The sequence below is a fragment of a genome, unplaced genomic scaffold (assembly GCF_019419815.1).
Source record: "Pyrus x bretschneideri cultivar Hongxiangsu unplaced genomic scaffold, Pyrus_bretschneideri_v1 Contig25, whole genome shotgun sequence".
NCBI classification, from domain to species: Eukaryota; Viridiplantae; Streptophyta; class Magnoliopsida; order Rosales; family Rosaceae; genus Pyrus; species Pyrus x bretschneideri.
The window spans coordinates 5,090,061-5,105,170 of record NW_025999557.1 but is presented as its reverse complement, the minus strand read 5'-3'; the positions used below and the strand labels follow the sequence as shown (position 1 = coordinate 5,105,170).

General features: G+C 34.9%; 4 protein-coding genes and 1 non-coding gene across 5 annotated transcripts; 2 read left to right on the top strand and 3 right to left on the bottom strand.

The window, feature by feature from the left end:
* The first annotated feature begins 144 nt into the window (after positions 1–144).
* Positions 145–217, top strand: TRNAR-ACG. The gene has a single exon. It is a non-coding gene; the product is annotated as a tRNA-Arg (tRNA).
* Positions 218–233: 16 nt separating this feature from the next.
* On the top strand, positions 234–2,135 carry LOC103967389. Its single transcript, XM_048586719.1, has 2 exons — positions 234–390; positions 1,578–2,135. The coding sequence occupies exons 1-2, from the start codon at positions 353–355 to the stop codon at positions 1,768–1,770; spliced, it is 231 nt and encodes a 76-aa protein (XP_048442676.1). The 5' UTR covers positions 234–352; the 3' UTR covers positions 1,771–2,135.
* A 153-nt stretch (positions 2,136–2,288) lies between these two features.
* On the bottom strand, positions 2,289–3,727 carry LOC125478518 (monothiol glutaredoxin-S6-like). The gene has a single exon (XM_048586718.1). It carries the CDS (start codon positions 3,219–3,221, stop codon positions 2,898–2,900), a length of 324 nt encoding a protein of 107 aa, XP_048442675.1. The 5' UTR covers positions 3,222–3,727; the 3' UTR covers positions 2,289–2,897.
* A 4,756-nt stretch (positions 3,728–8,483) lies between these two features.
* On the bottom strand, positions 8,484–9,130 carry LOC125478442 (monothiol glutaredoxin-S6-like). The gene has a single exon (XM_048586607.1). It carries the CDS (start codon positions 9,047–9,049, stop codon positions 8,726–8,728), a length of 324 nt encoding a protein of 107 aa, XP_048442564.1. The 5' UTR covers positions 9,050–9,130; the 3' UTR covers positions 8,484–8,725.
* Positions 9,131–14,276: 5,146 nt separating this feature from the next.
* On the bottom strand, positions 14,277–14,827 carry LOC103967386 (monothiol glutaredoxin-S6-like). The gene has a single exon (XM_009380637.3). The coding sequence runs from the start codon at positions 14,772–14,774 to the stop codon at positions 14,454–14,456; it is 321 nt and encodes a 106-aa protein (XP_009378912.2). The 5' UTR covers positions 14,775–14,827; the 3' UTR covers positions 14,277–14,453.
* Between the last annotated feature and the right edge of the window lie 283 nt (positions 14,828–15,110).

The window sequence follows — 15,110 nt, the reverse complement described above, 5'->3', positions numbered from 1 at the left end:
GTACCAACATGTTATCATATATCAATACATTTTTAATGACGTCCTTGAGATGCGACATCCTAGTATCCTACACAAAGAATTCCTGTTGAGTTCTATCTTACATTTATTTAATAAATATTATAATGATTGAAAACATAACAAGTCGACTCTGTGGCCCAATGGATAAGGCGCTGGTCTACGAAACCAGAGATTCTGGGTTCGATCCCCAGCAGAGTCGTTTTCTTTTAATTTTTTTAATTAAACTTCCCTCCTTTTTTTTCGCTCATTTGCCGCTTCGCGCGTTTTAGAACAAAGGGAGACGGCGGCGCATCATCGTCGATCAATCGGGAGAGAGAGAGAGAGAGAGAGAGAGATGAGCAGGTTGTATTTTCCCTTCTCCAGAATCTTCAGGTACCTCCTCGTAAAACCCTAATCTAAATTTTTAAATTTTTTTCCTTTGTTTCTTCGCTTCAATTTTAGGGTTTTCGAACGATTCCGAAAAAATGGCTGATAGTACGATTCTAAACCTGCTTGGTTTTCTGTAGTTAGATTTTTGTTTTATTAACCCTAATTTTCCTTTAAAGTTCAAAGCTTTGAATTTAAATTTGTCTGTTGGTTTCGGTTTCTGCATATCCCAGATTTGTTAGATTAATCTAGGGCATATGGGAATTTTCATTGGCCGTAGTTGTTTGGTAAAATTAATTTACTTTCGGCTGTAAAATTCTCATCAAGAGTTTCAAGCTGGGATGGTTATATGAACGGTAAAAGATACAAATTTGCAGCTTTCCGGTATTTGCATTGGTGTCATGTTTTGCAGAGTGGGGTGAACTGATTAATCTGAGATTAACCCGCTGTCCCGACCCTGATCGTGCCGTGTTCCCAAGTTGAAATTGCTTGCTGGCCGGTGGAGAAGGATCCGTTTTCCCTGTTTAATCTCCCTTTGTAATGACAGAGGGAATTTGATTCGCCTGTTGGGGTCATGAATTAAACGAAAACTGTGTCCTTCGCTGTCTCTCTGATGCCCTGTGTATCGAATTCTTGATATAAACTAGTTCTGATGGCCCTAAAAGTTATGTATCCGAGAGAAGGGAGTGATGTTGCTGCATTGGTGTCATGTTTTGTAGAGTGGGTGAACTGATTAATCTAAGATTAACCCGCTGTCCTGACACTGATCGTGCCATGTTCCCAAGTTGAAATTGCTTGCTGCTGTGGTGAAGGAACTGCTTTCCCTGTTTAATCTCCCTTTGTAAGGACAGGGGAATGCGAAGGGTTTTGTTAAAACCTCAGGATTGTTTTAATTGTGGGGTTTTTCATCTGTTGGGGTCATGAATTAAACGAAAACTGTGTCCTTCGCCGTGTGTAATAGTAGGGGTTGAATTTGTGTCTTCTCTGACACCCTGTGTATCGAATTCTTGCTATAAACTAGTTCCGATGGCCTTAAAAGTTATGTATCTGAGAGAAGGGAGTGATGTTTCTGCTGAATGTCAGTTGTGCGCTTGACGTCTTTCATTCTATATTTTGCAAGTTTTTTCTAACGATGTTATCTTATTTTTCATTTGCATTTAATTGGGATTATTTCCTGTTTATTGTTGCTTAAGGCAGCTGGAGCGAGAGATGGAAACTGTGGTGAAAGTACTGCAGCCTGGACCTTTAGGGATCATAGAACACAAGTTCTCTGCTGAAGAGATACGCAAGGCAAATGCTACAGTTCAGAGGGCAGTGGAAAACTGGCGACGGAATGCGATCCTAGAGCAGACAAATCCTTTCTTGAAAGATTACATTCGGAAGTGAAGGATCTGCTCAAGCCATTTTTCATGGGTAATCGAACAACCAAACTTTTTTGAATAGAAAACTTCTCTCTTCCTCAGCAGAACTTTTCACCAAAGTTGAAGAAAGGCTCTCTTAGTTTCTTCACCCTTTCGCTGTTTGCGAGAAGTTAGAACCTGTTTGCAGTGCATTTATCTCTTTCCTAGTTTTGTTTGTTATGTGTTTTGATTAAGAAGGAAATGCTTTATTTGGTTTAGTTTAAATAATTACTCGGTAGCGAAATATCCATATATCCCATCTTCCGCAGATGTTAAATTGTGGACACACTGTGTAATGTTGACATTGATAAGGTAATAAAAGTCTGCATATGTATGTGCCGGTTGTAGTTATGATCTCTGAGCACTGAATTTATTTGTTCCTCACCAAATGCTCATGATCCGTGTGACTCTCATCATATTTGTTCCTCACCGAATGCTTATGATCCGTGCAACTCTTATCGCACTTATTCCTATCCTTTGCATGGTAATTTACGGAAATGGATTTTTAACCATATATTGTGAACAAGAAGGATAGTTTGAGATGTGCTACAGCTTGTGCGGGAATGTCAACTTTAGTGAATATATTTTTCAGAACCAGAATAAAGCAAAGCAAAATGCAAGACCTATTCGTGGCATCCTAACCACGAATTAGAGAACCTAAGGTCTATTTTCGATGGATTTCCTTTGAGCATGAGGTAAGTTCAGCATTTATAAGTTTCATATTTTTATGACTCGTAATTCTTAATCGAGGATATATGCTGAGCAGTTGTAGAACTATTGCAGTTAAAGTATTTGACTACTCTCTGTTTTATTAAACATGCATATAATATAGTTAAGGGAGAATACAGGAACTGAAAACATACAAGCTCATCCTCTTCAACAAGTGGAACTAACTTCGGCCTTGCCCAGAAAAAGAAGAAATCAAGGGTAGTACTAGTACAAGATAAATGAGGTGAAAAAAGCTTGTATACATCGACACCGACTACCATTCGTGATACCAACCGAAAGGAGAAATGCAAGGAGGGAATCGAAAAAACTGTTATTTGAGCTTTGTTAAGTAGTGTAGATCTGGATTTTAGAGTATAACTTTTGTTATAGATACATGAGGATGTTTCAGGTTCTGATCCAAACCCAAATAGCATTGGACCTTATGAGCATTGGGGCAAGCTGGTTTCTGACTTGAAGGCTCATGACCTGATCAGCTCCGCCGACGAACTGTTTCCCTATGAAAACAGCCGGCACACTTGGTTGGCACTTGAGCTGCTGAACTAGAGCACTTTCAATAGCCTGCCCATTTGGCATTTCATCTAGCTCATACACTGTTGGGTTTGCCCTGTAGCTTGATATGAGTGACTTGATGGTGTGGCTCATGCAACAAGAACTCTTGCTGAAGATCACCACCGGCTTTTCGGCCACCATGCTTGTTATCATGTCCATTGCGAGTCAGAGACTGGAAACAGACAATTAAAAGAGTATAAAATGGGGGTTGTGAAGATTGTGAAGTCAATTAGTCGAGCTTGCTAGCTTCTTGCTGTGAGGAACTTAGAACACTCGATCGATTGGTCTATTTATAGTGCATTGCATGCTTTCCAGATGGAGCAGATAGAATAATTAGTTGATAAAGACCCCTTTCGGCTCTCTTCAAGCTAGTGTTGTCCTTTGGAAATGTCCTTGTGTGATAACAACTTGCAATCTAGCTAATCATCAATAAAGATAATTTGAAAGTGTTTTTAAAATAGTTAAAAATATTTTCAGACAATCAAAATCAATTTTGGCCGCATTTTGCAAAGGAAATTGGAAAGTGTTAAGAACAAACTCGGACTTAGGGTACGATGGGTGCATTTGTATTCATTTGGAAAGAAGAGTGAGTGGTACTTTTGTCTCAAAGACACTGAGACTTTGTTGTGTTGGAAAATAGTAATCTATTTAGTGTTTGGATTTGAGCTTAGTCCATTAGAATTATGTTTTCGTTTCCTTTCTTATTAGGGATTAGGATTATTATAAATAGAAAGCTTTGTTCTTCAAAAGTGATCAAGTCATTTACAATGTAGTCTATTGAGTTATGTAGCTGTCTCAGCATTCTTGTTCTTGAATAAAATAATCTTCGTAGTTTATTTTTGTTTTCTTTAGCGTACTTTGAGGTTCAACTTGTTGTAGCCACATCTACCAACTTGTTATAAAAGAATTTTGGAATAGTTTCCAGAAGAAGCATGAAATACTTCAAATGTTTTTGTAGAAAACAGTTAAAATTTTCTTTAGGAGCAATCCGGAAGGGTTTAATGTGCTTCTTTGTCATACAAGCGTTTTATATGGACTCTTTGTCAAGTGCTTTTAGGAAGTGCTTTCAAATGTTTTTTTGTAGAAAACACTTTGATTTGTAATTAATATTTCAAGCAGATTTATTATCAAAAACACTTCTAACAAAAACACTTACAAGAAGAAGCGATTTTTGAAGAAGAAATGCCAAAGGGCACCAAAGTGATTGAATAAAGCTAGGGTTTCATTGGAGGATGTCACTGTGGACCCATAGGGCATTGGCATATTAACATTCAGCAGCGGGTGGAAATAGTGGAATTTATGGTAATAAAGCTTTTGGACATATATCAAAATAGATAATGCTTGCATCCTCCATGTGGGATGCACATATATTTTCATTTACGAATAACATATTTTGACTTAATGAAATAAACGTTCGAAATTGTTCAATTTACTACTTTTCGTTTGAAAATCGCTCCCACAAAAAACATCCAAATTAAATATTATTTAATATCTAAATGTATCAAACAAATAGACGATTCCAACCGTATTAATCAAATGGACTGTTTAATTTATTAATCTTACTTGGTACCTACATTATCTATTTGGTCAATATATTTAAATAAATAATCCGATTGAAATAATTTTTTATAAAAATAATCTTCACATGAAGAATAAAAAATCATACCATTACAATTAAAATAGGTTATTCCCACGAAAAAAATGCAAGTATTATCCTATCGAAATAAAGAACATCATCTTTCTCCTCTATCTATTTTGGAGCATCTGCCCTACATTATTCACTATCTAATTAATCCACGTGATTACCGTACAAGTAAGAGAAGATACCTCAAGGACCCACACCCCACTTCATCGACAAGTAGTAAACTAACATGTGCTTTTTTTTATATTCAATATAAGAGATGCTAATCATAGTGTAATGTGAGAACATTGGAACCTCATAGTTCATTTTGAAAATCAACGGATATATAACTCGTTTCGCTATTTAAAGCCACAAATTCCGACAATCAAATGGCCAAGCGTTAGCGTAGTTATTGCTAAAAACGGTGATAAAAAGTAAAAAAAAGTGTGACAATACTATTATACATTTTTTTATTGTTGCCACGCTTTTAGCAATAATTATTCAGCAACAATCATGCTTACTCCGTAGCTATTGTTCCTTTTTATTTTATTTATTTATTTATTTTTTTCTGTTGTAATGAGCATTGACGCCAAACAAGGATCTTTAATCCCTATAATCAAATTCGAGTCATGATCTAGTCGATAAAGAATCATAACTTAAGGGTATAATACATACAAGCTACTTTGTAGGTACCTTTTGTAGAATAGTCCAATCAAAAGAAACTGAATCAAGATTTGAATAAAGAACTTCCACTTACGGTTGGTTCTTATTGCAAATGCACTCACTAATTAGTAATATTAGCCAGTCGCACTCGTAGGTATAGCTTTTCCGGATGAATTAATTAAAGTTCAAAGTGAATTATGATCGACAGTCAATATATAATTTGATTTTGTCTGATCTTTATTCTAATATAAGGGTTTCAAGAGCATCATGTGTATGCAACTGATGCTAGGGTTTCAAGCCACGTACAGAGCGTTTGGAGCTAACTGAAGCATGTGCATGCAATTGATACTAGGGTTTTAAGCCATTTGACATAGAGTATTTGGAGCTAACGGAAGATTTGGCGTTAAACCGAGTAAAATCTTGAAAGACTCATGAATCCACTTCAATTGGAATTACTCCAAAATTCACCCGTTTCATCATTTTTTGCCCAAAGTAGATTCACACGTCTTGCAATTGAAATATAAAAGCAAAGTATCAAAATTCATTTAAAATAACAAATAAATTATAACTAAAATTAGGGTAAAAATATAGAATAATATCGACTCATCACTAAGCACAGTGACACTCTAAAGTTCATACAAACGGCTCTACTTAATAAGATAAGACTTTATTATATATTGTTGTAGATTTGTATGCACTCTGCAGTACGATTGATAATATATGAACCTCATACCTGAGCTTATTAATTTACAGTGACTATAACTAATCAAATCATATATATTCTTATTTTAAATCTCACTAGCATATGGGCACACATAAAGTGTGTGAGAAATTTTTTTATTTTTGTTTTTGAAATAGAAGGAGAGAGGAAGAGAGTGATAGAGAATGTGGGAGTGGGAAGTTTTTTTTGTTTTTGTTTTTTTGTTGTTTTTGTTTTTTTGTTTTTTATAAATTAGAGGTATGTTAGGATTACATGTAGGTGAGACTTTGTAAAAAAAAAAAAAAAGTAAAATTTGATTGTGTGAAATTACATTTCTGCCTCATATTTCTTATTTATGTTATGTTTTAATTAGAGGGTTAAACTGGTAATTTCAATGCATTTTGGTTGATAATAAGTGTTTTATTAATTAGTAGAGATAATATTCTTTTGATTTCATCCTTGGATGTGATTGTTTTTCATGAAAACAAATCTAATCCCAACTTTTGTATATACTTGCATGTTTATGTTGCATGCACATCGATCTACATATCTAACCACGTAATTATATTATGATAGTTGGTGTAACAGACTCTGTTTTCAATACAATAAAAAATTTCTCAAACACTATTAATATTGATTAGTAGTGGGAAACTATCGGACCAATTCAGAAATTTGACAGAGGAAAACTATATAAGCACCTTTCTTCATTTTAAATTTATGATACATGGTTTTTTATTTCTATAGTCTGCATGCACAAGAATAACTATTGTGGTAGGACGTCAATTTTAAATGATACATTTTCTGGATAATTGGGGGATTGTATTTTAGTGGATAACATATATATAACAAGAACATGTAAAAGATTGCAATGCAAGGACGGTTCGTAGCATCACAAAAGATTAATATCGAGTTTACAGCCTATCAATATTATACATCTATTTTGTCTAAGGATGGTGTTATCTACATATTTGTTTTTACGCACACTCTTTATTTTCCAGCCAACATATAAAATGAATTATAAAAGATCAATGGACAAAAATTTACACAAATGTATGTGAAAGATAAAAAGAAGTGTGTGAATAACACTATCCAAATTAAATATTCCAACTGAGAGAAAATCTACGTTATTTGCAGCACAGCTAAAACCCTAGACAAAATGAAGTTTAGCGACGTCAGAAAATTCCCAATATGGCATCTTTGTACGGTGTAAGGCTCTAATAAGTTGTTCTTTTCTTCTTTTTCTTGTCATCACGTGGTTCCCTAATCCCTATTCCATGTTTTCTTGTCATTTTCGCAGGATGTGAGCATCCCTGGAACCTGCAACGCGTTTATATTTTTCGTTTTGCATTTCGTTTATTGTGTTTATTGTTGCTTAGGCAGCTGGAGCGAGATATGGAAACTGTGGTGAAAGTACTGCAGCCTGGACCTTTAGGAATCATAGAACACAAGTTCTCTGCTGAAGAGACACGCAAGGCAAATGCTACGGTTCAGAGGGCAGTGGAAAGCTGGTGACGGAATGCAATCCTAGAGCAGACAAATCCGTTCTTAAATGACTATATTCAGAAGTGAAGGATCTGCTCAAGCCATTTTTCATGGGTAATCGATATCGAACAATCAAACTTTTTTGAATACATAAACTTCTCTCTTCGTCAGCAGAGCTTTTCACCGACATTGAAGGAAGGCTCTCTTAGTTTCTTCACCCTCTTGCTCTTGGTGAGAACCTGTCACCAATGTGCAGTGCATGTATTTCTTTCCTAGTTTCGTTTGTTATGTTTTTTGATGAAGAAGGAAATGCGTTATTTGTTTTAGTTTAAATAATTACTCGGTTAGTAACTTAGTGAAGTATCCATACATCCCATCTTTCAAAGATGTTAAAATATGGGCACACTGTGTAATGTTGACATGGATAAGGTAATAAAAGTTTGCATATGTATATGCCGGTTGTAGTTATGATCTCTGAGAACTGAATTTGTTTGTTCCCCACCGAATGCTCATGATCTGTCTAAATCTTATCGTATTTATTCCTATCATTTGCATGTTATTTTACAGAAATGAATTTTTATCCATAACTGTGACCAAGAAGGAAGTTTTGAGATGTGCTACAGCTTATGGGGGAATGACGTTTAGTGAATATATTTTTCAGAACCAGAATAAAGTAAAGCAAAATGCAAGATCGATTTGTGGCATCCTAACCATGACTTATAGAACTTAAGGTCCTATTTTCGATGGATTTCCTTTGAGCATGAGGTAAGTTCAGCATTATAAGTTTTCATATTTTTGTGACTCGCGTAAATCTTAGTCGAGGATATATGCTGAGCAGTTGTAGAACTATTGCGGTTAAGCATATGTGCACTCTCTGCTTTTGTTAAACATGCATATAGTAAAGGGAGATTACAGGAACTAAAAACATACAAGCTCATCCTCTTCAACAAGAGGAACTAACTTCGGCCTTTCCCAGACAAAGAAGAAGTCAAGGGTAGTGCTAGTACAAGATAAAGAAGGTGAAAAAAGCTTAGCTCGATAGAGTATACATTGATCTCATACTGACTCCCGTTCATGATACCAACCGAAAGGATAAATGCTACGAGGGAATAGAAAAACTGTTATTTGAGCTTTGTTAAGTAGTGTAGGTCTGGATTTTAGAGTATAACTTATGTTATAGATATATGAGGATGTCATTCAGGTTGTAGTCCAAACCCAAATAGCATTGGACCTTATGAGCATTGGGACAAGCTGGTTTCTGACTTGGAGGCTCATGACCCGATCTGCTCCACCTACGAACTGTTGCCCTATGAAAATGGCCGGCACACTTGGTTGGCACTTGAGCTGCTGAACTAGTGCACTTTCAATAGCCTGCCCATTTGGCATTTCATCTAGCTCGTACACTGTTGGGTTTGCCCCATAGCTCGATATGAGTGACTTGATGGTGTGGCTCATGCAACAAGAGCTCTTGCTGAAGATCACCACCGGCTTTTCGGCCACCATGCTTGTTATCGTGTCCATTGCGAGTCAGAGACTGGAAACAAACGATTAAAAGGGTATGGAAATGTGAGGGGTGTGAAGATTGTGCAGTGAGTTAGTCGAGCTTGCTAGCTTCCAGTGAGCAACTTAGAACACTCGATTCGTCTATTTATAGTGCATTGCATGCTTTACAGATGGAGCAGATAGAATCATTAGTTGATAAAGACCCCCTTCGGCTCTCTTCAAGCTACTGTTGTCCTTTGGAAATGTCCTTGTGTGATAACAAATTTTTTTAGCTTTTAGAAAACCTCTGCTGTACGAAGGAAATACGTAGGACAATTTGAAAGTGTTTCAAATGGCTAAAAACATTTTCAGATAGCCAAAAACAGTTTTGGCCGCATTTTGCCAAGAAAATTAAAAGTGGTAAAGAACAAACTTAGACTTGGGACACGATCGTTGCATTTGCTCATTTGGAAAGAAGAGTGGTTGGTATTTTTGTCACAAAGACACTAAGACTCTATTGGAACAATCTGTTGTAGCCACGTTTGCCAAAACTTGTCATAAAAGTACTCTTGGAAGTGTTTCTAGAAGAAGAATGTAGCACTTCAGGTGTTATTGTAGAAAACGGTTAAATTTTCTTTAGTAGCAGTCTGGAAATGTTTAATATGCTTCTTTGTCATATAAGCATTTTCTATAGACTCTTAGTCAAGTGTTTTTTAAGAAAGCACTTCTAAGTATTTTTCTAGGAAGTACTTAGATTTCTAATAAATATTTCAAACAGATTTTTTATGAAAACACTTCTAATAACTTATGAGCAGAACTGCGGAAGCGATTTTTGAAGAAGAAATCCCAAAGGGCTCTAATACTATTGAATAAAGCTAGGGTTTTCATTGGAGGATGTCATTGAGACCCAAAGGGCATTAGCATGTTCACATTCACCAGCAGGTGGAAAAAGTGGAATTTATGGTAATAAAACTTTTGGACATATATCAAAATGGATAATACTTGCACCCTCCATGTAGGGCTGCACATATCTCTTTATTTACGAATAATATATTTTGATCGAATAAAATTAAGGATTGGAACTGTTCATTTTATTAATCTTCATTTGAAGATCATTTTTACAAAAAATCATTTGAATTGGAGATCGATTAATCATCCAAACATGTTAAAACAATTGAACGGTTCATTATAAATACGTTACTTAATACCTACACTGTTGGTACATTTGAATGATTGAATGATCTATGATTGAAATAATTTTTTTCGAGATGATATTCAAAAGAAGATTAAAAAATTGAATGGCTCTAATTATAAATTAATTACAGCTAGCATACAATATTCGTAAGTGGGAATGAGCTTATCCCCCAATAAAGAAAATGCAAATATTATCCTATCTAAATAAAGAACACGATCATTCAGCTCTATCTATTTTGGAGCATCTGCCCTATATTCTACTGAGGTGGAGAAAGAAGATGGGTTTATCCGAAGGGGCAAAAGATTCCCATCCATTTCAGTTGAAGCAAACCGAAAGCGATTGTTAAAGAGATTTTGTGAGGGACAAGATATGCTCTTTATTTTTTATCGTTGACAAAATATTATTGATATAAGGTTAATCCTTCTTCTTTTAATTAATCCACGTGATTACCGTACAAGTAGGGGAAGATACCTCAAGGACCCACACCCCACTTTATCGAAAAGTAGTAAACTAACATGTGTTTTTTTATTTTTTTTTTAATTTTTTTTTATCAATTTAAGAGATGCTAAACATAGGATGAAGATCTTTTCCGAATTTTTTTGTGACGATTCTCACATTGTGATCATATATCGTGTGATTAGTTTTCGTTAAGTACTATTTATACTTAATTTTAAATAATAAAATTCAAAATAATTTTTGATTGCACGATATACGATAAATGACTATAATGTGAGGATCCTTAGGATTCCCACAATTTAGGTCCGGATGGGATTCAAATCCCTAAACATGAGCTATTTAGGGTGCAATTTGCTCGTTTCCTTAAGTTATGGTAATATTCATCACTCTATTTATCATCGGCAGATAAGTTTAAATTTTGAGATGTGTGTCTATCTACTTCACAAATCTCAAAATTTAAACTCATCTAACAATGCTATATAGAGTGATGAGCATCACCATTAAATATGAGCAAAAATATTCCTGCGATTTAGGCATCCAATATTATGACTAAAAGCTTGCTATTTTCTTGAGAACCTATATGCTTTCAAACATATTTTACAACGGACCCATGCACTTTTTACATAGCTAAACACTATAATTTGGCTAGTCACATTTGGATATAGAAATCATCATCAACTTAAATTTTTATTGTATTCATGTGGTTGAATATGTAACAACTTTCAACTAATAAAAAGTTGAACTACTTTCCATATTGCCAATTAGTTTTATGGTGGTAGTTTAACTTCTTCAATTTGTATATTCAATCTCTAATTGATTGTATGATAATTTATTAAATTGATGACATGGTGAGCTTGCGACCCTTATATATAGGCGACATGCAAGCTACATTTACACCACTTCGACAAAAAAAAAAAACAAAAAAAAGAAGAAAAAATCATCAATTTAGTGGATGCTTATACGTTCAAAAAGACAAAATATGTAAATTGATACAACATCATAGCGCAATGTGAGATCATTGTAGCCTCATAGCTTATTTCGAAAATCACCTCATAGCTCATTTTGCAATATATGCCCACAAAATTTGACAATCAAATGACTAGCGTGAGCGTAACTATTGCTAAAGGTGATAAAAAGTAAAAATGAAAAACGGGTGCCTAAAAGTAAAAAAAGTGTGACAATGCTATGGTACTCTTTTACTGAAGTCCTAATAACAGCCAATCTTACTCCGTAGCTATTTTTTTAGTTTTTATTTTTTATTTTGGGTAGTGAGCATTGATGTCAGACAAGGATCTTTAACCCCCTATAATCAAATTCGAGTCATTACCTAGTCGACAAAGAATGATAACTTAAGGAGATAATACAACCTTTAAGAATTTTGTACGCACCTTTTGTAAAATAGTCCAATCAAAAGAAACTAAATCAAGATTTGAATAAAGAACTTCGACGTATCTTATTGCAAATGCCACTTATTAATTAGTATACATCGTCTCATTCGAAGGTATATAGCTTTCCGGATGAATTAATTAAAGTTCAATTGAATTATGATCAACATAATTGATTTAGTCTGATCTTTATTCTGATATGGGGGTTTCAAGAGCATAATGCATGCATCTGATATTAGGGTTTCAAGTCATTTGCTATAGAGTATTTGGAGTTAACGGAGGACTTGGCGTAAAACTGAGCGAAATAGCGTTATAGGATTCAAGCACCCGACCTTATTTAGTGGAATAAGACATTATTATTGTAGATTTATCTGCACTTTGCAGTTACGATTGATAATATAAGAACCTGATCATATATATTCTTACTTTAAATCTCATAATATTCTTTTGATTTTTCAAAAAGCTTTCGCATTTTAAGATGTTGAAGAGTATGCCTTACATCATAAATCTAGTGAAGCTAAATTTCTCTTATGGTAATGCTAAATTGTTAAACTAAATTTTGTAAGCCAAATGATGTGGTTGATGATTGAATTATTACTTAAGTGTTGATTAACGTTCTTATATTCAATTGGTGACACATCATTGTTTAGAGTTTGATTTTAAAATTAGGCTACCTAGCTAGCATTATCCTTTCTCTTATATTGAAGCATTTCATTACTAATTGCATTGATGTCAGCTTTTATACACCTATTGAATTGCACATGTAATTAAATTAAAGACAGTACTAATGCTGATTTATAATTTTATGGTGGACAACTATTGGACCTATTCAGAAATTTGCGACAGGAAAATAACTATATAAGCTCCTAGCTCCATTTTTAATTCATGATACGTGGTTTTTTTTACTTCAATAGTCTGCATGCACAAGAATAACCATATTGTGGTAGGACGACAAGTTTGAATTTTTCTTCTTTTTTTCTTTCTGGATAATTGGGGACTGTATATATCCAACAAGAATATATGTATAGATTGCATGGACGGTTCGTGGCATCACAAAATATTATGATCGAGTTTACAGCCTATATATCAAAATTATATACATCTATATTGTTTAGGTTCAAAATTAAATATTCCACCAGAGAGAAAATCAACGTTATTTGCAGCACAGCCAAAACCCTAGACAAAATTAAATTTAGCGACGTCAGAAAATTCCCGATATGGCATCTTTTTACGTGTAAAGATCTAATAAGTTGTTATTTTCTTCTTTTCCTTGTCATCACGTGGTTCCCTATTCCCTATTCCATGTTTTCTTGTCATTTTCACGGGATGTGAGCATCGCTGGGACCTCTCATGCAACACGTTTTTATTCATAGTATGATCATCATTGGATCATCAACTCCGCGGAAGAGACTTGTATGGAGTGGGTACACTGATATCGTGGCATTTTGAGCAATAATACAATGTTATGTAATGAAAAATTTATATATACATATACAACATCACATTATTGATTTGAAACACTATAATAATTGTGTACTTGGTTGGTCATTCCATACAATCCTTCTCCAGCTCTTCTACATAATAAAAATGTTATCATGGCGGCATTTCATAAGAGAGAGTCATTATAGGGGAATTTCAAATAAAATACACATGGCATACGGTTTAAATTTCTCACTTGATAATACGTGAGTGACAATATCTAAAATACTACCAAAATATAGCTAATATACAAATTTTATCACATTGTACAAGTAGCTTAAATCTTCCGAGCTCAAACCTCACAGAATCTAATTCTCAAACGTATACGTACGTTCCATGCTAGCAAGTTGGACCAGAAAACTCTCTCACTGCCATATATGTGCAGATTTGTCTTGGGACCAAAGACCCGGTGGCTCGCTACTGGTAAAGGTACAAACGTAAGAAGAGTTGTAATCCGAATCATCGTTAACAAGAGTATCGAGATTTTTCACCTTAATTAGCTAGAGTTTATAATTCATAAGAAGGTGTCAGTGATCTATATATAGTTCATAAAACAAAATCTAAAGGATTCTCGATTAATGTATTTCTCGAACTTAAGGTTGAGATAAAAAGTGGGTGGGTTGCTTAATGTCATATTGCAGTGGATTGCCGATAGACAGAGTGTTCCTCTTCAAACTCACTACATTTCGTATTCAAATATAATACATATTAAAATTTCGACAAAAATGAAGAAATTAAGAAGACAGAGAGCTAGAAGTATATGAAATCCAGTATTCATAAAAAACGTGACAGAAGTACTGATCTCATTTAGTACTCATATACCTAGATCAAAGTACAAAAAGATCGAACCGGCACCTTCATAGAGCCGGTGGTTTAGGGTTAAGGGTTCAGTAGATATCTCTTAATACTCTAATTAAGTCCATATATACTACTGGTCGTTCCAAATCCAAATAGCTTTAGCTCTCATGAGCAGAGGGACTAGCCGATTCTGTACATGGAGACCCATGACCGTATTATTACCGCCCACGAACTGCTGCCCTATGAACACAGCAGGTACACTTGGTCGACAACCGAGCTGCAGCAGTGCCCTTTCGATCTGCTGCCCGTTAGGCATTTGATCCAACTCGTAAATTGTAGGGTTTGCTCCGAACCCACGTAGGAATGACTTTGTAGAGTGACACATGCAACAAGAACTCTTGCTGAAGATCACCAATGGCTTCTCATCCACCAATCTCGCCACCGTGTCCATCGCTAGCTGGATATTACTGGATGTGTGTATGTGTGTTAAAATTGTACTTGGAAGTTTTTTCTTGGTGAGGAACTTGAGGTGCATTATAGGTCTATTTATACTGTTTAATTATTCAGTGTGGTAGGATTTGCGATATTTTAGTTTTATTCACAGAATAAAAGCTTAAAGTTAGCTAGCTAGGGTTAGTAGGATACTGTAATCTGATTCCCAAATTACCCTTTATGCATGCATGTTACTTGATGGTAACCCTAGCTGGGTCACTGGTTTTGTGTAGGACATGATTGAATCTTAAGAATGTGAAATTCACATCGAAAAGTTAAGTAACATTATATATGT

What these genes read in the sequence shown, in the direction of transcription:
- LOC103967386 (XM_009380637.3), bottom strand. Translation starts at nt 14,774, where the DNA reads ATGGACACGGTGGCGAGATTGGTGGATGAGAAGCCATTGGTGATCTTC.
- LOC125478442 (XM_048586607.1), bottom strand. Translation starts at nt 9,049, where the DNA reads ATGGACACGATAACAAGCATGGTGGCCGAAAAGCCGGTGGTGATCTTC.
- LOC103967389 (XM_048586719.1), top strand. Translation starts at nt 353, where the DNA reads ATGAGCAGGTTGTATTTTCCCTTCTCCAGAATCTTCAG. An exon ending in CCCTTCTCCAGAATCTTCAG is followed by an intron (nt 391 to 1,577) that starts GTACCTCCTCGT and finishes TTGTTGCTTAAG; the next exon opens with GCAGCTGGAGCGAGAGATGG.
- LOC125478518 (XM_048586718.1), bottom strand. Translation starts at nt 3,221, where the DNA reads ATGGACATGATAACAAGCATGGTGGCCGAAAAGCCGGTGGTGATCTTC.